Raw genomic sequence first — 19,438 nt, 5'->3', positions numbered from 1 at the left:
CGTGCGTACGATGACTGTATCTTGGATTTTTGTGAGAGGTGATCGTGTCTCAGACATGGCCATCATAAGCCTTGTCCGGTGAAGTCAAAGCATGTAGCGAGGACGCTGAGTTTCAAGAAGAGAATCCCTCCCCTATCAATACGTGACAAAGGTATCTCCTTACTTGAAGATGCATTCACGCTCTATAAAACCTGTGGCTGCAATCATTGGTCGAATAGAAAAAAGAGTTTCCTATGTCAGGCAATTTGACGTAATGCGATCTCAAGTATTAAGCATAGACGCCTTGTCCAGGATGGGAGCCTACACCGAATTCCATGTCCTAGACTAAGGTCGAGAGACGGTAGACAGAAAGACCGTACCTATGTGGACTCGAGAGCCTAAAAGTTCACATGGATATTCGCCTAGTATCTAGTACCATGGACCGTTGCTAGACGGTCACCCATGGTGATGGGCTTTCTTGATCAAGGGTTGATCAAGAATTATTAATTAAATTAGATTTTACTAATAATAGTGTTTGACACTGGACCAAGTCTAGCTGAGAGGTGAACCTAAAGACACCTAGAAAGGACGAGGAATTAATTGAGAATTAATTTCATAAGTAATTAGATTACTTACAAACGAGAGAGATCCATTGGATAGAGGAGTCCAAGGATAAATTAATAGGATTAATTTACATTGGGTTTTCCCTTATTATTTAATAAGTTGGACTTATTAATTAATAAAGGCTTTTTTGAGTTCATGTATTTAATTGGATTAAATATATGATGGGCTTAATTAGGTGGATTTTAATTAAGATCGGATTTGATTAAATTAGTTGGGCCTTGTCTTTTATCTCAATAAAATCAGCCAAGCACCCTAATTAAAACTCATTGGATAATTCTAAGAAAGAAAATAATTGACTAGCAATTCTCACTTTTGGAAGTGCTATGTTAGTCATTCTTTATTTGGAATAAAGAATATATTACCTTATGAATTGTGAAATGAACCTAGACACATTCTAGTATATTTAGACAAGGTATATATATGTATATATACACATTACACAACAGAAAAAAATTATTCCCACCCTAGAACCCCAATTCGGTTGCCCCCTCTCATAACGCACTTGGTGTAGTTTTTTCTCCCTTATTCTCTTCTAGCAAAGGGAACTAAGGGACCCCAATAGTCTGGTGTGGTGTGGACGTCTCTTTAGATGACTTCTACGTTGAAGTCTCGCGTGAACGAATCAACAAAAGGAGGTTCAAAGTAAATCAAACAAAAGTGTAATTCTTGATTTACATTTCTTGCTCTTCGCGTTTTAATTTCACCATAAGCCCCAATTTAGTTTCTATTGCTTATGTTATTAATGACATCGAACTTCGGGGAACTACAAAAATACAACCCTTGAAATCATGATTTTGTTTTATCCAATTTTTAATTTATAAATTTTATTACCACTTTCTTTTGCACGTTAGCAGATTCACTCACATTTTCTTTCGCTTCCATGTTATCCTGTTTCACTTTGCTCTTTGGGTATATCTACTATTTTTGTTTTGTAATGTGTAATGTCTTGTATATTAAGGAATGGTCCCAACCCCAATATATTAATGTTCCGTTAATGGTATCCACATTACTGTAGTTGACTGTTTATTGGAGATTTTTTGTTCAATGTTTACTGTTTTAGATGTGAAAGTAAAACTATATTTATTTAACTTGCAAAAATGCCATTGGGTGAATATGCTGATTTTTATGTGTGGTTAGGAGTTATCTTGAATGGGTGCCTAGTATTAGGTATATTGAATGTTGGAAGAGGTGGTTCCTAGAGGTGGATAATGACAAGGGTTAACATAGATTCTGTAGGTGGGAGGGATGAGGCAGGGGTCAATACAGAAACTAATGATGGGTGGGATGATGTAGGGGTTAATGTAGAAGCTGAGGGTGGAAGGGATGAGGCAAGTAGTGATGAGGATAAATCATCAAATTCAGATTCATCCTCACTCTCTAATTGGGGGTTGCTTATTTTTAAAACACAAGGGAGTTTTTTGTTAATTTTTAAAAATATAGGGAGTAATATACAATTTGGTTTTTATATTTTTTAACATATTTAATTTAATTTCTTTTATTTATTTATCTAAAAATCTCACTTTTCTATTACCTTCTGGCATTTTTTTTTTCATGCACGTATCTTGTTTTCTCTTTTACATTATATCACTATTTGAACTTTTAATCACCACTTGTTTATAAAGTTAATATTAATTTTTTATTTTGTATAATTTTATTATTTTAAATAATATTAAAGACTTAGGCACACACACGTGCCGCAAATTACGAGTTGTATATTAGTAAAACCTTGGCCAGTACTATATATATATATAATCTATGATCCCCACGTAATAACGGCTCATGACCCACCAACAAAGCACACATTTTCACCTCTTTCCTTTAACAATTAGGTTTGCAGTTACTATTGTCATTAAGAAATCAAAAAATACTAAAGAAAAAAAACTATATACATGTACCAGTGATTCAGACACAAATACAGACACTACAACGCAAAATCTTAAGAACTTAAGATAGGACACGATACTAGCAAGACTTTTATATATATTGTACTTTATGTATACTCTTATAAAATTAAATTATATAACATTTGACACCATAAAATAAAGAAAAAAAATTATTAAAATAACAAACATGTTAAGCCTAGGTTCTCAAGTTTAAGTGCATGACTACAATAATATAACTAATATTCATAATCATAACCAATAAAGGTTTTAATATAGATATAGACTTCTTTTCTGGTGATGAAACAGACAATGGAGGGAAAAAATTGTAAAAAAGATAGAAGATAAAACTAAAAGAAAGAAAATTTAAATGCCTGTTTATAATCTACTAGTTAAAAGAATATTTTTTTCTTAGCCACTATATTTCTTCAAATTGTTAAAGAAAAAAAAAGTTGTGTCCTTATCCATATCGGACAAACCATGTCCCTTTTTGTTCTTTTTAATTTTTTACACAAATACAGTGTCCAACATGTGCGAGAGGCGTATAATCGATTCTCAAGTGTAGTGTGAATTATAGGAATGAAAGGTATATTCAAGTGCTAAAAGCTATGTTCTTGCACTAAATATTAAATAGCAAAAATAAATGAAAGTAACATGATAAGATGTGGCAGGAAACTCCCAGTAGTATCATCTCTTCTGCTGTGTTGCATGATTCTGCAAACTACACTTTGGTTTCTTCATCTAAGACAGGGCAGGAGCCATGTTTAAAGCCTTGATGATAAATGTATATATGAAGGCATCTTCCTGGAGCTTTTCGAATCTGCATCAGGAACACAAGTTAAACCCACTAACAAAAATTGAAAAAATAAAATGAAAGTAGAAAAGAAATCCATGTTTTTCGGCATGGTGGCGTGTAAATGCCATGGATCATTATATTCCATAGTCTACGGTACTAAGTTACAATCAGCTGCGGGCCGGAATTTCCATGGACACCCCACATAGATCTTGATTCACATGAACAAATCATATATGAACAATTCGATAAGATACGCAAATTACACACAGGAAAGGAGATATAATACTCACCTTCCTGACTTTGAAAAATGCCCTGCACCAAGTTCACATTTGAAGAGCAGAATGTTATCATCAGTCTTCATATCTCTCAACTTTGCAACAAATTTAGCTGGTTCTGAGTACATAACCCGTGTATCTGTCATAAGAGATAAGGGTTTTACATTTTAGCTTAATACAAGATATGCAAAAAGTGTATCATCCGAATTTTCTTTGTGCTGGTGACTGAGTTAACATGAAATACATGACATATTTATATGTCAGTCATGATAGTCTATAGTCTATGAATGGAAAACTTCAGAAATACCGACGCTGGCATTGGCTAACTGAAGATGAAAGGAAATGCAGAGAAACATTGTTGAACAACGAGGATTGAAGAGACCTCAGCTCTGAGAAGTCCTGAAATGCCTACCTCTCACAAATATAGAAATAGCCAACTTGCTTAAAGAAAAATCGTTAACAAAATCCTAATGCAGCTTATAGAATCCAAGTGCATATGCTTATAACCAGAGTCAGAGTTGTAGCATACTTTCAGGGTGTTGTCATATTATAGGCGCTATCATACAACAACAATTTTTCCAAGAAAGAAGCATCCAATGTCTTGACCTGCTCCTAACTTGGTAAACAAGCTCAAAAACTGATTCTTTCTATTCCCATGAGATAAAAGGGTAAACATTTGCTTTTACACTTACCATTTAAGCCGGCAGTTACAAGAATAGCTGGATAATTTTGTGCTGCAATCTGTAAAAGCACTCTGAGTTAATCTAGGAACATTTCATAAAGTATTGATATTTGATTAACTGAAATAACCCACTTGAATGCTATTGCCATATCAATATGGAGACATTAAAGAAAAATGATCTAGAACTCACATTATCCACTGGGGAATATGACTTCATGTAGAAGTAAAACTCTTCCTTACGAGGATCACCCCATTCCTGCAGTTACAAAATTAAAAGCAAAAAACATGCTTTATTTGCAACCTATAGCCCTTCGATGAGTCAGGCTTAACCAAAAGTGAGAACGTCAATAAGAATTCAAATGAGGAATTGATTGCGTGAAAACAAGCATCATAAACAGTAAGAACTGTTGGCAAAGCATGCATGTCATTACACCAAGATACCTATTCAAAATAACTGCAAAATGACAACCACTTGAACACTTTAGGTTCAGCAGAAGCAAAGTAGGTCCCAGCCAGGAAAAGAAAGTGGAGAATGAATAACTTGGACTTCTGATCATAAATCAGGGAATCAGGCATTTGGAACAGATTCTCGTTATAGCATCTTTTAACAAAACATGGACTTCTGTCCACAAATAAGGAATCAGGCACTTTGAAAAGATGCCAATTACAGCATCTTTTAACAAAAACCCCACAATCAAGTATGGCAAATAAGTTGCTGGAAGAACTCAAGTATTTCTGATGGAACTAATTGGATTTTCATAATCTATCACTCTATTTCCAATTAGAAAATAGAATTGATTTAATCTCATATAAACTTTCATGGTGTGTTTGCCAACTGATTAACACAACTGCAGTCAGATGAAATTACTCTAAAACATGATGGTGATGTGGAATTAAACTACAGCAGCAAAAGTTTCTAAAATTTAATGACCTTAAAAATATAATGCAAGAATTTTTCTGGACAACAGGATAGTTTACTTTGGACATATTATAGACAAGTATCTTTTATATTAGGAGTAGGAGACAGACAATTATTACCCTGCATAGCTGGCAAAATAGATCCAGCCATTCCTTGAAACATTAAAGAGATAGCATAAGTTAAGGAACTGATTATCTGTACTCACCTCCCCCTATAATAGAGCAACTTAGTTTCCCTAGTTCAACAACAGACAGGCTGCGGATTCATAATGCAGAAATTTTTGTCAAGTTTCAAAAATCCAAATTTCAAATCCTCACTGTTATATAAGAAGTTTAAGCGGCCTATCCCTGTGCCAGTTCCCTGCTTCTCAGCGATAGGTTGCCTTCTATGCTATTCAGGAGTGCACATCTGCACCAGCCAGCCGGATTTGTCTTCTCAGTTGGCTCTGTTCTTTCTTGCTTACAGATTATGCTTTAGGGTTTCTCTCCCCCTATCAGCATCATCTGATTGTTTGATACAGGAATTGAATATCTGCTCATCGTCTACCTGCTTCTTCAGCCGTCTATTTATAATGAGAATTTCTCATGAGGCTACTCCAAAACCTGATCTCTTTACACTAAGTCATGCAAACTATAAAAAGCTTCTACAACATTCTGCAGCTAATTCTGCTATCCCCACTGCTCCGCCATCTTTAGGTGCTTTTATGCTTCTCATGGTAAGTCTTGGATGACAGATTCACGTGCAACAACCCATATCACTGGCAACAAATCTCTTTTCACATCCTTGATGTACTCTAATTCTCTATCACTTGTTCGTCTTGCTACTCTCTTGTCTCTGGATTTGAGACCATACAACCTACTAAACATGTTACCCTTGATAATATTTTTTATGCTCCTAACTTCTATTAAGTTTACTATCCATTCGTCAAACTTATCAGATCTCATAATTGCTTCCTAACCTTATCCTTTGTATTCATCTTTCAGGACTAAATATGAGAACAATTGATGGTAAGCATGGATTTGGTTGTCTCTATTACCTAGACATGTATACACCAGCCCTTGTCTGACGCTGCATCCCCTTCAGTGGCATTGTGGGCTTGCCACCCACTTTATCCAAGTTGAAACAGGTACTACTAGTTGATTCTTATGTTTAACAAGTTGGGAAAGCATGCGTGGCACTTCTCCTTTTTGAGTGTTCTCATTTGGAAGTTTGGAGCCCGTTTGGTTGTGTTTTCATTTTCATTTTCAGTTTCTCACAATTGTATTTGTGTAAAAATGCTTTATTGGTTTCTGTGCAAAAATTGAGAATATGTTTGGATTAGTTATTTCCAAATATAGGTATATAGGTATGAGAATTAAAAATATAGGTATATGTATTTTTTATGTGACAGAAATTAATTATGAGGGTTGACCAAAATGGTTGGGAGAGAAAGCAATTTTATTTCATTTGAAACAAGAAAAGACATGCTGACAAGATAAGACAAGTATGACCAACCCATGTGACCTATAATTTCAAAAAATTCAAGATTAAAATAGGAATGGATTCTCAATGAAAATGGCTTGACCAAACAAAATTCCAACTACCCAAATAGTGAAAAGTGAAAATAATCTCATCGAAAACACAACCAAACGAGCTCTTGTGGTCTGTCATGTGGCTTATGTTGCTGGTTTTAGATACTTCATCACCTTTGTTGACATTATTCAGGGACAACATAGGTCTATTCGCTAAATACAGATCTAAAGTTCCTTGTATAGTCAATTCTTTTTATTTTATGTTAATATTTGCAAACTGATAATGTCTTGAAATTTAGTTAAAAGGAGGAAACATTCTTCTGTGAGTCCTATGGCATTTTACACCAAACTTTATGTCCACTTACTTCTCAGCGAAATGGTATAGCAGAAGCAGAGCGCAAACATCACCATTTTCTTGATGTTGCTCGCACCAGTATGATGCATATGAATGTTCCTGTATCCAGTTGCGGGATGTTCTCTTGTTTTCTTATCAACTGTATGCCTTCTACTCTTCTTCATGGGGCCATTTTATCCTGATAAACAGTTAATTTTGGTTGTGTTTGTCATGCTCATATTGTCTCTCCAAATCAAAGATAAAATCTCCCATCGATTGAGTACCTGTATCTTTTAGAGTATTCTCATACACAAATGGTTTATTGTTGCTATGACCCTATCTCTGGCTCATCCTTCGCTTGGAAGATGTAACCTTTTTTCAGTCCACTCCATAATTTTACAAGGACAACCCTACTAAAAACAGACTCTATTCCTTCACATGTCCCTTGCTCAGACATTCTCTCACAGCTTGAATCTCAACTAGTACAAGTACATTCCCTCAATCGTCACACACTATCAACCATGTCAGATGCTGCTGATCACCCACCTCCTCTTCAGCTCCTAAGACAACTCACAGTGAGCATAATATTTCTCTCCCTCAAAATAAGCATGCTACTGATATGCTTGGTACTAAACCTGTAGATACTCCCATGAATTGTAATCCTGATTTTTGGAATGAGGACAGTAATTACTTAGAGGACAAGGCGAAGGACAAGGCGAAGTACGGACGACTAGTAGGAAAATGGATCTACCTGACTGATTAGGCATGATATCTCCTTTCCAAGGCTTGTTATCCTCTCTGCTGCTTGCTTAGTCAGTTTATGGGTTACTAGGAACCTGCACTCATGATTCTGAAATATATTAAAGCCGCTCCTGGTAAAGGGCTGCTGATCAAATGGCAAACACATGTGAAGATTGAGGCTTACTCTGATGTACACAAGAGTATAGTTTTTTTCTCGTCTACAACACTTAATCAACAACCATCTCAACCGCTGCAACTATTATATCTCACCAACTCAAGAAGTACCCAGGAAGAAGAGAATAATATTTTTTGAGGCCAACTCGTATAGATATGCAGTCACAAAGACAAAAAAGTTCTTGTTTACTCTTCCCCTGGTATCTCAAATAGGAAAACCACAGAAAAGATATTTATAGAACTACACAAATCAAACATATTCTTAAACTTCCTAAGAATATCAGGATATGAGTGACGGTAGAAATGATACTTTTTCGTTGTATGATCACTTACATTAAGTACATTAATACCTATCATGTGAGATATACAACCATCTTTGCTATTAATGGAAATGTTCACATGAAAGCTTCCAAATATTTTGTAATTTAAAGAACCACTCAGTCAAGATAATGTCTCCATAAAAGACTTTCATCGCACAAAGAGTATTAAACGTTTTTGACTCACAGTAAACAGACAACGGGAAGCTGCACGATGAATATTACAATGCTATTAATAAGTTTTGACATAGCATATTATCCCCGAAAAGTATTTAGATATACAACATACTATTTAGATTGTTGTAACTGGCACAAACTTGGTCATTTGAATTTCCATAATTAATTAAAGAACCAATTAAAAGACGATATTCAGAAGACCTCTAGTAGAAACCACAAAAAGCAAACTCACCTCCCATTCAGAAGTTGTAAGAGGAATAGTTGGATCAAGCATAGTCGTTAAAACATCAACAAAAGGGACTCCAGCCACAGCGGCCTTAAACAAATCAGGCCGCATGTTGATAACAGCACCGATAAGCAAACCACCAGCACTTCTCCCCTCAATGCAAAGTTTTTCTTTGGAACAGTACTTCTTTTCTACCAAATATTCAGCGCAAGCAATAAAATCTGTAAACGTATTTTTTTTCTTGAGCAGTTTTCCATTTTCATACCATGGTCTCCCCATTTCACCACCTCCGCGTATGTGCGCAATTGCAAAAATGAAACCCCTGTCTAACAAAGACAACCTTGATGCCTTGAAATATGGATCTATGCACACCTGTTCGAAACATCCACTGTTAGAAGCGAACAGTCATTAAAGATTTAGCCATCCAAAGTACATGATAACTGGTTATTTCAACATTTCAACTACATAAAGCTCTTTCTTAGATGGAAAAAAGAAAAGCAAAAAGCCGAAATTCTACAGCAACATAAATGAACTAAAAATTACAGCATGTCATTTCATTTAACAAATTTCCAGCGACCAATCTCTAATCATTAAAATGATGTATTACCTCATAGGAACCATAACCATAAAGAAGTAATGCATCCGAACCATCAAGCTTCACTAGATCTTTTCTATACACAATTGAAATGGGTATCTGAGTGCCATCAGCAGCAGTAGCCCACTGCCTTTCTGTTATGAAATTAGCAGAATCAAAGCCTCCCAAAACCTGAAACAGTAAGCAATAGCTATAAAGAACATTCAGAAGCTATGATTTTTACCTTAATAATGTAATGGTAATTTTTTGGCTCGGGGAAGTTGTATGGAAACAAAGAATGTGCTGAAACAAGAATTGATCGCATCGATCTTGTATGCAAATCCATCATTGATCCAAAATTTCTAAGAAGTTATAAATCTTATGACACTCCCATAAACTCAACCACTAAGGAAGCATATCGTCAAATGCTCCTAAACTTTTCAAAAGCAAACTCAACCTTTACTATTTTTGCCACCAAAACTGAAATAATTATGAACCTGCATGGATTATGACAGTCTTCTAGTTGGCTCCCATACTAAGAATCAGAGGTCGTAACCAAAAAATTTTCATGCGCATGCATTATATCTGCTGAAGCAACAGAGCAGAAAACAGGGCATTATTCATATAACAGGTGGAATAGGCAACGAGAATCAGACTTGGTAGTTACTGCAAAAACATGTATACAGATACTAAATTACTTCCACAAAAATGAAATTTAAATACCACTTTCATGTAGAAGACAACATCCTAATAAGAAATCAAGAAAACTTTTGAAATCCTTCAATCAAAATGTGTTTATGGGTTTGGGTCCAAATAAAATAGCATGATGAAAGGCAACGATGCTTGACAAATATCACTTTAACTAACATTTATTCACCAACTGTTGCCAAGAATTCGGCCCATGTTTCAAAGTCATCAGTGGGTACGGTCAAAATGCCACCTCAACAGACAAATGAAACTCTTTTATCACAGACTTTCCATCAATGTCTGTTCATGAAATTAAGAACAGAAGTAATCAATTGGTAGAAGCTCCATTGGCCAAACTTTTGGCAGATTAGACCCAATACCTGTATTCTGTGATGCAAGATACAGCTGCAAAGGCATTTTGACCTTTTCTCCAATGTCATACTACTACCCCTAGTTTATGACCCCCTTTTTCCTGAATGTCCCAAAACGAGGCTCCTCTACCTAAAGGGGAAACTTACTTGTACAAAATTACACTTTCATTTAAACCTATGACGTGACACCAATAAATCTTGAGTCCAAAAATAAAATCAATTAGCTTGGTCTATAATTATTTTGTCAAACTATGAACAGATGTTTCCCAATCATTGTTGGGTTACAGATTGAGTATCTTGGCCTTTTCAAATTCCTATAGCATGATTAAGATCTACTTAGCAATTAGCAATTAACTGTTTGATGGCTGTTGACGCTTGAAGCTATCACAAGGCTGGAATTATCTTGGCAATTGACAAGAAGCACCTCAGCTTTGCCAGAAAAGAACCGGACCACAAGGCATGAAAGTGCCTCAAGAGGCATTTCACAGTTCCTAACTGGTGGTACTTTTGCACCCATATTAGGTTAGGATGTTAAATACAAGTAGGATTTATGCAATGTGATTGACCCTAGGGTTTTAGAGCAGATTTTAGCTGGTTTTTCTCTGGCTTCAATTCTAATTCCTATGTAGTTATGTAAATAGTGATTTCGTTGTCTTTTCTTGGCTAGTCGCTTCACCAAATTGCAGACAGAAAAAAGGATAATTTCTTGAAAGTGACTTTCTCAGGCCTTTATTTGAACCTAACTTTTCTAGACTTAAATCAGGTATAGATGCAGGTATACTATTTCAGCTCCCACATAATTAAAATAACTCATATCAGCAACTCAAGTAGCATGTTTCCTGAATCCACCAGCATAAGCCATCTCAGACACGAGATTTATTACCAATAAGCCATAACTGCTGTACCTTTGAATGAACTTTATAGAAGAAAAGTAATCCTCTATGTGTGGTGCATCAATCAGAAAGTAATCTATCTTAGCATGAGGATTCTTTGTTCTCTTACCCTGTTCTATTGCTATCGCTAATGGATTACAAAATTTTGGATTTACATCCTTGCCTTAACTAAATGATTCACTTCCACGAGATAAGCATTATATGTACCTTGCCAAGGGTTGCAATTTCTATGTGTACCGTGTCTTTGGATCAGGTATCCATTACATGATCTAGTCCTATCTGTTTCACGTATATGCATTCTCAAAGCAATCATTAGACAGTTCAAAATATATTTAGTCAATTACTCACATAGTTATGAGTCAACTGTTCTTATCCTTCAATAACAATTATCACTACAATAGCAATTAAGCAGATGGATGACAAGAATTGCTACAGAAGCCTAGACAAAAGCTGCAGGTTTCAATGGATGTGGTTAGTTCAGGTATCCAGTAAATCAGTAAATGGATTTCATATTAGTTCAATAATGGTTCTCTTTAGAGAAGTCTGACTTTTAGTCAAGAATAACCTTTTCTTGTCAAAGGGTTTGTATATCAATTACCATGCAGCAATCCAAGAATAAGGACTTCCTCAACGAACAATATCAAGCCTATTTTCCAAAACAGTACAGGAAAAAAAGTGTCGAGCAACAAGGTAATGTGCAGATAAGCAGACTCGTCTTTGCTTGTTTGGTTGAGAATATTTCCAACCCTTGGCTATCAATAGCCCCTCATCAGTTCACTGGTTTTGCAATCTAGTAAACCTCAAAGAACCGAAGGATTTAGTCTAATTATAGGAGAGGATTTTCATATATTTACTCTGTCAACTCTAAAGGACCCACATTTTCTGATGAAAAGTGTACTGAGCACAATTTCAAAAACTCTGGGCTCAAAAATGTAAGTATGCTGGAAAACAGTAGCTAAGAACTTTGTCCGTCATTTATCCATGGATGGAATCAGTAAGTATCTTAAACATATATGGAAACAGCTTGTTAGTTGATTTGAGCAGAAACAAATGGAAAGAAGAATCAAATCAATAAACAAGTGCCACAAAGTACTTATTGTGGAAACAAGGTGCAATATGAATCCAAAGCACAGCTATGTGGGAGGAGATCCAATTTGACTAGCTTTTCGCGATGGTGATATGTGCTAACTTACCACATCAATCTTCTTGACAACTGAAATCCCAGAGTTCATATCATAATCATACACAGAAGGAGGTGTCCTCAATGAGCTATAACGAAACCTTAAAATACTAGAAGAGAATTGCGACTCTGATGGATCCACCGAATATATAGCATCAACAAAATCTACAGTTTTACCCCCTTGCAATCTGCCAAGTGGCTCTCCAGTAGCTGGAAGGCAATATACTGTTATTTTGGGCAAACCATTCTCACGTTCATAAACCACAAGATGGTCATTGAATAGTTGCATCTCCTGGATATTTACACTGGTGAAAGTAAAAAACATGTCAACTAAATTTATCTGCATAAACCAAACTAAAAGGGCGAAGAGTAGCACAAACGAGCTCTATCTGCAGGCAATTAAAAGTTTAGATATGCTTCAGTTTTGTGAAAAAATTAGAGGTTTAAAATGGTACATAGTGTTTGGTTTCATTCGGAGATGGGCCAAAACATGGTAAATGTTTGCCTTGATTTACTTTGAAAGTTTTGGTGGTGTTTTGCATAAACCAAACTAAAAGGGCGAAGAGTAGCACAAACGAGCTCTATCCGCAGGCAATTAAAAGTTTAGATATGCTTCAGTTTTGTGAAAAACTTAGAGGTTTAAAATGGTACATAGTGTTTGGTTTCATTCGGAGATGGGCCAAAACATGGTAAATGTTTGCCTTGATTTGTTTTGAAAGTTTTGGTGGTGTTTTGAGATGTTTTGAAACATTGCTTCATTTATTTTTGGTCAAATAAGTCTACACTAATTATAGGCCCTACAACTAACTAAATTATATACATATACATACATATATATAAAAGAGACATAATTTGACAATAAACAGTACTTTTTGTCTTCTACTAAACAACAACAAACATACCATACTTATTTTATATTATTTTCAAAAACAAATCCAAACATACACCTTATTTCTAACACATACTTATTTATCTTTATTTTTCTCTCTCTATCTCCATAAAACACACCAAAACAAATCAAAAATGAAACTAAACATAGTGGTAAAGTTTTCAATTTCTCTTTCAAGGTGAACAGGCAAATGATGCATATCAGTCCTTAATAGCCTAAGAGCTCAAGTGGAAAGAACAAGGGCTTTGAAAATATTACTCAAAGAACATCCTTGTACAGTTAGCAATTTCAGAGGCATTTTGGTAATTATATTCATCAGCTAGGATTTGTGACTAGCTGTCTGTTCTTTTTGTTCTGGTAGGCTACTATTATTTTCGTTTGCATGCTTGACTGGGATCAGGTAAGGAATTAGTTCAATTAAATCCTCGCAAGCAGGAGACTGAAAATTCTAGTATTTTGCAGTTCATTATCCTTATAGATAGGTAAATAGAATCAGTATATGCAATGTGGAGCCACTCAACTTGGAAAAATGATAGAATAAATATTCAAGTTGCAATATGATGATGAGACTCCAGCAGTTTTCCTCTTATAGATAATTTCAGTACTGCAGAAATTTTGAAGTTGTCCCATCTAATATTTCCTAGTCTTCTATTTATCTTTCAGCTTTTACTTTTACTGCTGCCCAGCATCTAAATTCCAGTTAGTGACTATCATGCATCAAATGATCCGTGATTACTATACATTTAGGTTTTTCTTGCTTATGATAAAGTGTTCCACACATGTGAACAATATTCTTATTATCTTGTTTATGACCCGTGTGAGGTTTCTAAAGCCACTAGCCTAAACAGCAACTCTTACACACAATAACATGATTTTGCAGCTCCAACTGAAAACAACAAAATCAACAGCACAATGAAATTCACCTACGACATTCTCAATGCTACATCGGGTGAACAAGCAATTGGAGGCAAGCAAATACAAAACTTAAACCCAGAGCAGGTTATGCAAGAGAAGGAACTGCATGTGACACTCGTATTATTTCCTTCAGCTTGCATCTTTATACAACCTTGCTTAGACCCCAAATAATTAATAAACAAATAAATAACTGACGATTGTTGACAATTAATGAACTGCCAGAGAGCAGTCATAATGAATATTTTAGCATCGCTGGATCATGGTACATTTCACAATGGGTATGCTTGGTTATTTTGCAATTGAAGGTGACTCTCTTTTGTAATGTATCCTGATGCTATTTAAGAAATTGTAATCCAAAAGCTAAGGCTCATTGATTCATGCGAAGATTAAGAAATCAAGATTTATTATGTTACGCATGGAACAACTTGTCCTCCAGCTAAGCATATATTAGTGTTTTCACGTTTAAATAATTATAAGAAAAATAAAAGGGCATCAGCAAATTACGAGTTTTGCGGAATTATACTAAAAGAAATGAACAATTCTTTATTTACATTAAAAATGGATATTGTGGCTTCATCTGTTGTTACCTTGGCCTATGAGGAAGAACAACCGTGGTGGCTGATGTCTTATCCAGTGGGCAAGCAAGTATTTCTGAATTGAAACACTCATCACTTCTTCTCTTAATAAAAAAATGATCTCCACTATGACTTGCCCAAGTGTCTGTTCCATCCAAACGTGGCGTCAAAACAGTTAGCCCATCTTCAGTCTTTGATATGTCAAGATAAAAGATGAATCTCGTAATTTTGCTCTCAGAGCTAACAAAAAGAAACTTCTTGCTCTCAGAAGCATCAAGATCCAGAGAAAACATAGTATCTTTTTCATGATAAAGACAAAGATCTGTAGATTGTTTCGTTCCAAGCTTATGCAACCACACCTGCCAAAACAATACAAGTGACTATTGGTTTTACAGAAAAGTAACAAACAACAGCGACAAGCACATAACTTTCTTAATAGGCAATACAACAGAAGAATAATGGTTCTTGGGTGTACTATTGAAGGAAACAACCTCAATATATCCTGGATGTATTTTAGAAGTATGTATAAATAGATCAACATACTTATCAAGAATATAGACTCTAAGAGATAGGAGAAGATATACATAAATGCTAATGTTATTCATTAAGAAAACAGGGTTCCACATCCATTCCCAGGTTTTCATAAGACCAAGAAGGACCTTCATAAAAGAACAGTTGTTAACTATAAATCCAGGACTCTACGAGGCAGACTGAAACAAAAGAACAAAACCCTCCACTCCTCACCCTCTCCATGCCCATGCAGCCTCTTATCCTCGTATGCTGCACTGCCGCCATCCTCCAATAAATCATCTCAAATTTACAAAACCCTTTCCTCGTTAATAAAATGCAAAATCCAAGCATTACATTAGCACACCTTTTTTATATAGTTAATCAAAATAATATGAAACCATGCTTAGTTACCACCCCCCTGCCCAACCCCGTTCCTGAAAGTTCAAACCTGCACCAGACTCTCAAACCACCATTCTTGCGCCATACAATCGTCAACTGCCAATAGCAAAATCTTAGTGTACAGTCAATCGTCACTAAATCCTTTTCCTTTTCATCCACCCACGTCCACTACGCCCCCCAACGTCATTTAAGTTTTATCTCTCTTGACTTTTGTTTTTCCCTTTCTGCTTTCCCCAGGATTTGACTTCGGAAACTCAATACTAGGGAGAATTCGGTGCCACAATGAACACCTGCAGATAATTTTGACTGTTGAATTCAATAGTTCAATATATCATAGCATCGCTGTAGACTACAATTCTTTTGACCAATTTCGGTCTTCACTTAGAGATGACACATGCATGAAGCCAACAGATTTTCTATAACACTAACTAACCATAGAATGTCATTCTGCAATAAAAATGATCACACGCATAGGTCTAACTGCTAGTGGCTTTGATATGTCAAAATAGTAAAATAAAGTAGTATTACCCTGGAGATTATGTTTGATATTCAACATAGAGATTCAGTGGATAAACTTCCCATTGTGGCAGTTTTGTTTCCTGTAATTTATGTTTTGATGACAACCCATTGGCTTCTAGTAAAGGTTATATGGTGGAACAAATTTTTGTTACGGGCTATCAAACAGTAAAATAACAAACTATAATAGGCAAGTTGCATAATTTCTAGGTAGAATTGGATTCAACCATTTCAGGTGCATGGACAAATCAAATAGGACCTAAAAGGAACAAGATATAGAAATATAGACAGGCTAAATCAATTCCAAGTCTTTTAAATATGTTCATTGTATCAATAGATGATAATGATCAACACCACATGCAAATTCTAATGGTCTTTCTCCATAGAAACACCAAGAAAAAGGATTGCTACTCCAATAACAAGACAAATCTTCACATTCTCAGTTAACCTATAAGACTTTTTAAGATATACAAGATACCTTCAGGAGGAACTGCAAAGGCATTGGCATTTTATACTTCAAGCTTACAGATTTGCAACAAGCAAAGAATAGCTCTTACATCCATGACTTGATAAATGACTAATAAAAAAATAATGGAAAATGTCATTCTTACGTATAAGGCTATAAGCGCACAGCAAATGTAGATAGAGTTACTATAGGCATAAATCCATGAACCAAGTAGAAGCAAGAAAGCCAACTCCCGCCACATGCAGTGGCCTTTAGCACAACTAGAGCTGGAATCGGTTCATTTAGTTTGTTAAGTTGGAGTTGCCCAAAATTTGTTGCACCATTATTACTGAAAAGAGGAGGAGCATACACTTCATTCGGCACTCAGTGGAACTCAGTCACATGCACAGTCCAACTCAACATCCATACCTTGTCTGGCCGTAGGATCTCATCTCTTGTGGTATAAACTAAAGCATCATCGCCTGCCCATTCAAGGTCTGATGTAACTCCAACCAAATGCTCCCCAACTGGTGTTTGAGAGTCAGCATCAATAACATAAATTGTGTAAATTTCATCTCCTTTAGTGTCTTCTGCATAAGCTACCAATCTATTGTTCGGACTCACCTGGATTAAAAATAATAATATAAAGATAATGTGAGAAAGGGGTACATTTAAGTTAGCAAGATAAGAATGGCTAGGCAGTTGGGAGGGGCAGAGCTATAAATATTTGAAAAAGGAAGAAAAGAAAGTGGCTGATCTTGCTTTGAAAGCACCAATGCTGTAAAAGGCATGTTCCTGGGCTTTGATGTTTTCATCAAGAAGGACATGCTCCGGAGGGGCATCAGGTCCAGTTGGCATGGTGTCGTAAACAGATGCCTCTGCACCAATATTAGCCACAAGACGGCGGCAATGTTGGGCATATTCTTTACCCTCCAAGGTCCTTTTGTAATAATAGTAAGGTCCTCTACGTAAAGGCGCCGATATATCATCTTCTTTTAGACGACCTCTTATCTCTTTATATATTTGATCTTCTAATTGTTTGGTTCCTGAACAAGAAGTAACTGAACAGTTGTAAACCCATTCAACTAGGGAGAACGATCTTAAGGCATATATTGTTGAAACATGAGAGCTCTTGGAGATTCCTTAAAGATAAAATGATTTTGCTAGCCCATCTTCAGTTCGCAACTGCATTTAGCAGACCAACTTTTGAAAATGGCGTCAGTAGCAATTCGCATGCTTTTCTGGTTTAATGTCTAGGTAGTTCCTGGGGCTCTAACATTATATATCTTAGGAAATTTATCCAGTTAGCAACAGAAAATGCAAGAAAATCTTCCCAAGATGCCCGTGGCTCCTAGCAAGTGCAAATAGCATACATCAATTCACCTATCAGTTTAACGAAGATTCTACTGATTAATCTGAAACGTAACTGACAATGAACTGAACCAATGCCATTCCTTAAACACGAAGGGTATTCAAAATCAAGATCCATGTTCCCATTCTCCAAAAACACACCTAATTAGAAACCTTGAACAGAAAGAAGACTAAGGAAAACCTTGTCCGCTCCCACCAAGGATTTATGTATGAAAACAAAATTAAACGCGCGCGCGCGCGCGCGATAGGGAGAGAGAGAGAGAGAAGAATCAACCGAACAGACCAGACATGAGATGGTCGGTATAAGCATTCTCCTCACGCAGATAAGCCAAAACTTGCGGATCTGATCGAGAGTCGTCGCGGAGCCAGTAGTAATTGTCCACTCTGACGTCGCCAAACATCTCCATGTCATGCTTCACTTTCTTCGCAATCGGAGGCTCCATGTTTGATGAGAATAACGAAGCTCGGACACTCCAACTTCTCCTGAGAGATATTGTAGAAGAGGAAGATTTAAAGAGCTTAACGAATTGGTCGAAATTAACTAGAAAAAGTGGTCGTATTTGTAGCATTTGTTTTGGGACTTGTTCTCAAACCCAAATCTTTGATGGAATCGAAAAATAGTTCACGACTTGGGCAAATTCCACGTGGTGTTTTTCCCTGTATGAAATGACATATTTTATAAAGATATGAAATGTATCATCCGATATTTTGAGCATAAAGACATGTATATAGACACATATTTTGAGGGTCAAATTCATTTTGACCTCATGTGATATATGAAAATATCAAAAATCCCTTATAAAAATTTTAATATCAAAAACTACCCCTGTGTTATGAATAAATTATCACACTGCCCCCTGATCAACGATTTTAGTCCCATTGATTTCATAAAATTTTGCACATTTAGTCTTTATTCACCTCTAATTGCGTGCTAATACCCTAGCCTTGAAAAATGGTATCAGAGCCTAGGTTTATTGAAAAAATATATGATTATATTACATTTTGATATTATTTATCCACTAATGGAGGAGACTCTCCAAGAGAAAATGGAACCGAACGAAAGTTCGAGTTATTCTGAAAACAGGGAATATTTCTAGATTTTGGAAATACAAAGAAGAGAATTTCTAATGGAAATTCTTGACAAGTGTTACAACGGTTCCAAGAAGATTGATCCAAAACTTCTCACACCAGAAGAAGAGCAAGAATGGCTGAGAAATTTTGAGGTTCAATAAGTACTACCAGGAAATGCAGTGAGGCGTCTACACTCCACTGAAGTCCATGGTAGAATTTCAGCTAGGAGAAGCGGAACGGGTAAATTCCTGCATAATTTCAATTCCAAAAATTATGACTGATTGAAAAGAACTTGAGTTGGATACATCAAAGATCTCCCAAGATCTGAGGAAGATACAAAAGACGGTTCAAGACTACGGACATAGGTTACTCCATATACCTATGAAAATAGAATCCTTGAGCCAAAA

The 19,438-nt window shown here is 35.9% G+C and overlaps 1 protein-coding gene and 1 long non-coding RNA gene across 7 annotated transcripts; one reads left to right on the top strand and one right to left on the bottom strand.

Annotated features, from left to right (window-relative positions):
* Positions 1-2,950: 2,950 nt before the first annotated feature.
* Positions 2,951-18,595, bottom strand: LOC105159799 (Prolyl oligopeptidase family protein). 4 transcript variants are annotated; one of them, XM_011076991.3, is made up of 11 exons: positions 18,244-18,591; positions 17,352-17,635; positions 17,019-17,213; positions 14,732-15,078; positions 12,354-12,645; positions 9,243-9,401; positions 8,642-9,007; positions 4,427-4,492; positions 4,247-4,295; positions 3,570-3,693; positions 2,951-3,303 (listed from the first exon to the last, which is right to left on the bottom strand). In XM_011076991.3, the coding sequence occupies exons 1-11, from the start codon at positions 18,527-18,529 to the stop codon at positions 3,225-3,227; spliced, it is 2,247 nt and encodes a 748-aa protein (XP_011075293.1). In that variant the 5' UTR covers positions 18,530-18,591; the 3' UTR covers positions 2,951-3,224. The 4 variants fall into 4 exon arrangements, 3 of the variants coding, with proteins under 3 accessions (XP_011075293.1, XP_088735673.1, XP_088735672.1); XM_088879547.1 differs by lacking the exon at positions 17,352-17,635 and having other exon boundaries at positions 18,244-18,520; XR_002286925.2 differs by lacking the exons at positions 2,951-3,303; positions 3,570-3,693; positions 4,247-4,295; positions 4,427-4,492 and adding exons at positions 7,241-7,662; positions 7,752-7,836 and having other exon boundaries at positions 18,244-18,595.
* Positions 5,713-14,245, top strand: LOC148788382 (uncharacterized). 3 transcript variants are annotated; one of them, XR_016065156.1, is made up of 3 exons: positions 5,713-5,870; positions 6,139-6,281; positions 14,110-14,245. It is a non-coding gene; the product is annotated as an uncharacterized LOC148788382 (long non-coding RNA). The 3 variants fall into 3 exon arrangements; XR_016065157.1 differs by lacking the exon at positions 14,110-14,245 and adding an exon at positions 7,685-7,972; XR_016065155.1 differs by lacking the exon at positions 14,110-14,245 and adding an exon at positions 7,039-7,175.
* Positions 18,596-19,438: the final 843 nt, after the last annotated feature.

Source organism: Sesamum indicum, linkage group LG4, assembly GCF_026168435.1.
Source record: "Sesamum indicum cultivar Baizhima isolate 11 linkage group LG4, ASM2616843v1, whole genome shotgun sequence".
NCBI classification, from domain to species: Eukaryota; Viridiplantae; Streptophyta; class Magnoliopsida; order Lamiales; family Pedaliaceae; genus Sesamum; species Sesamum indicum.
The sequence above is the reverse complement of the archived record's forward strand: the minus strand, read 5'-3'. Positions and strand labels throughout refer to the sequence as shown.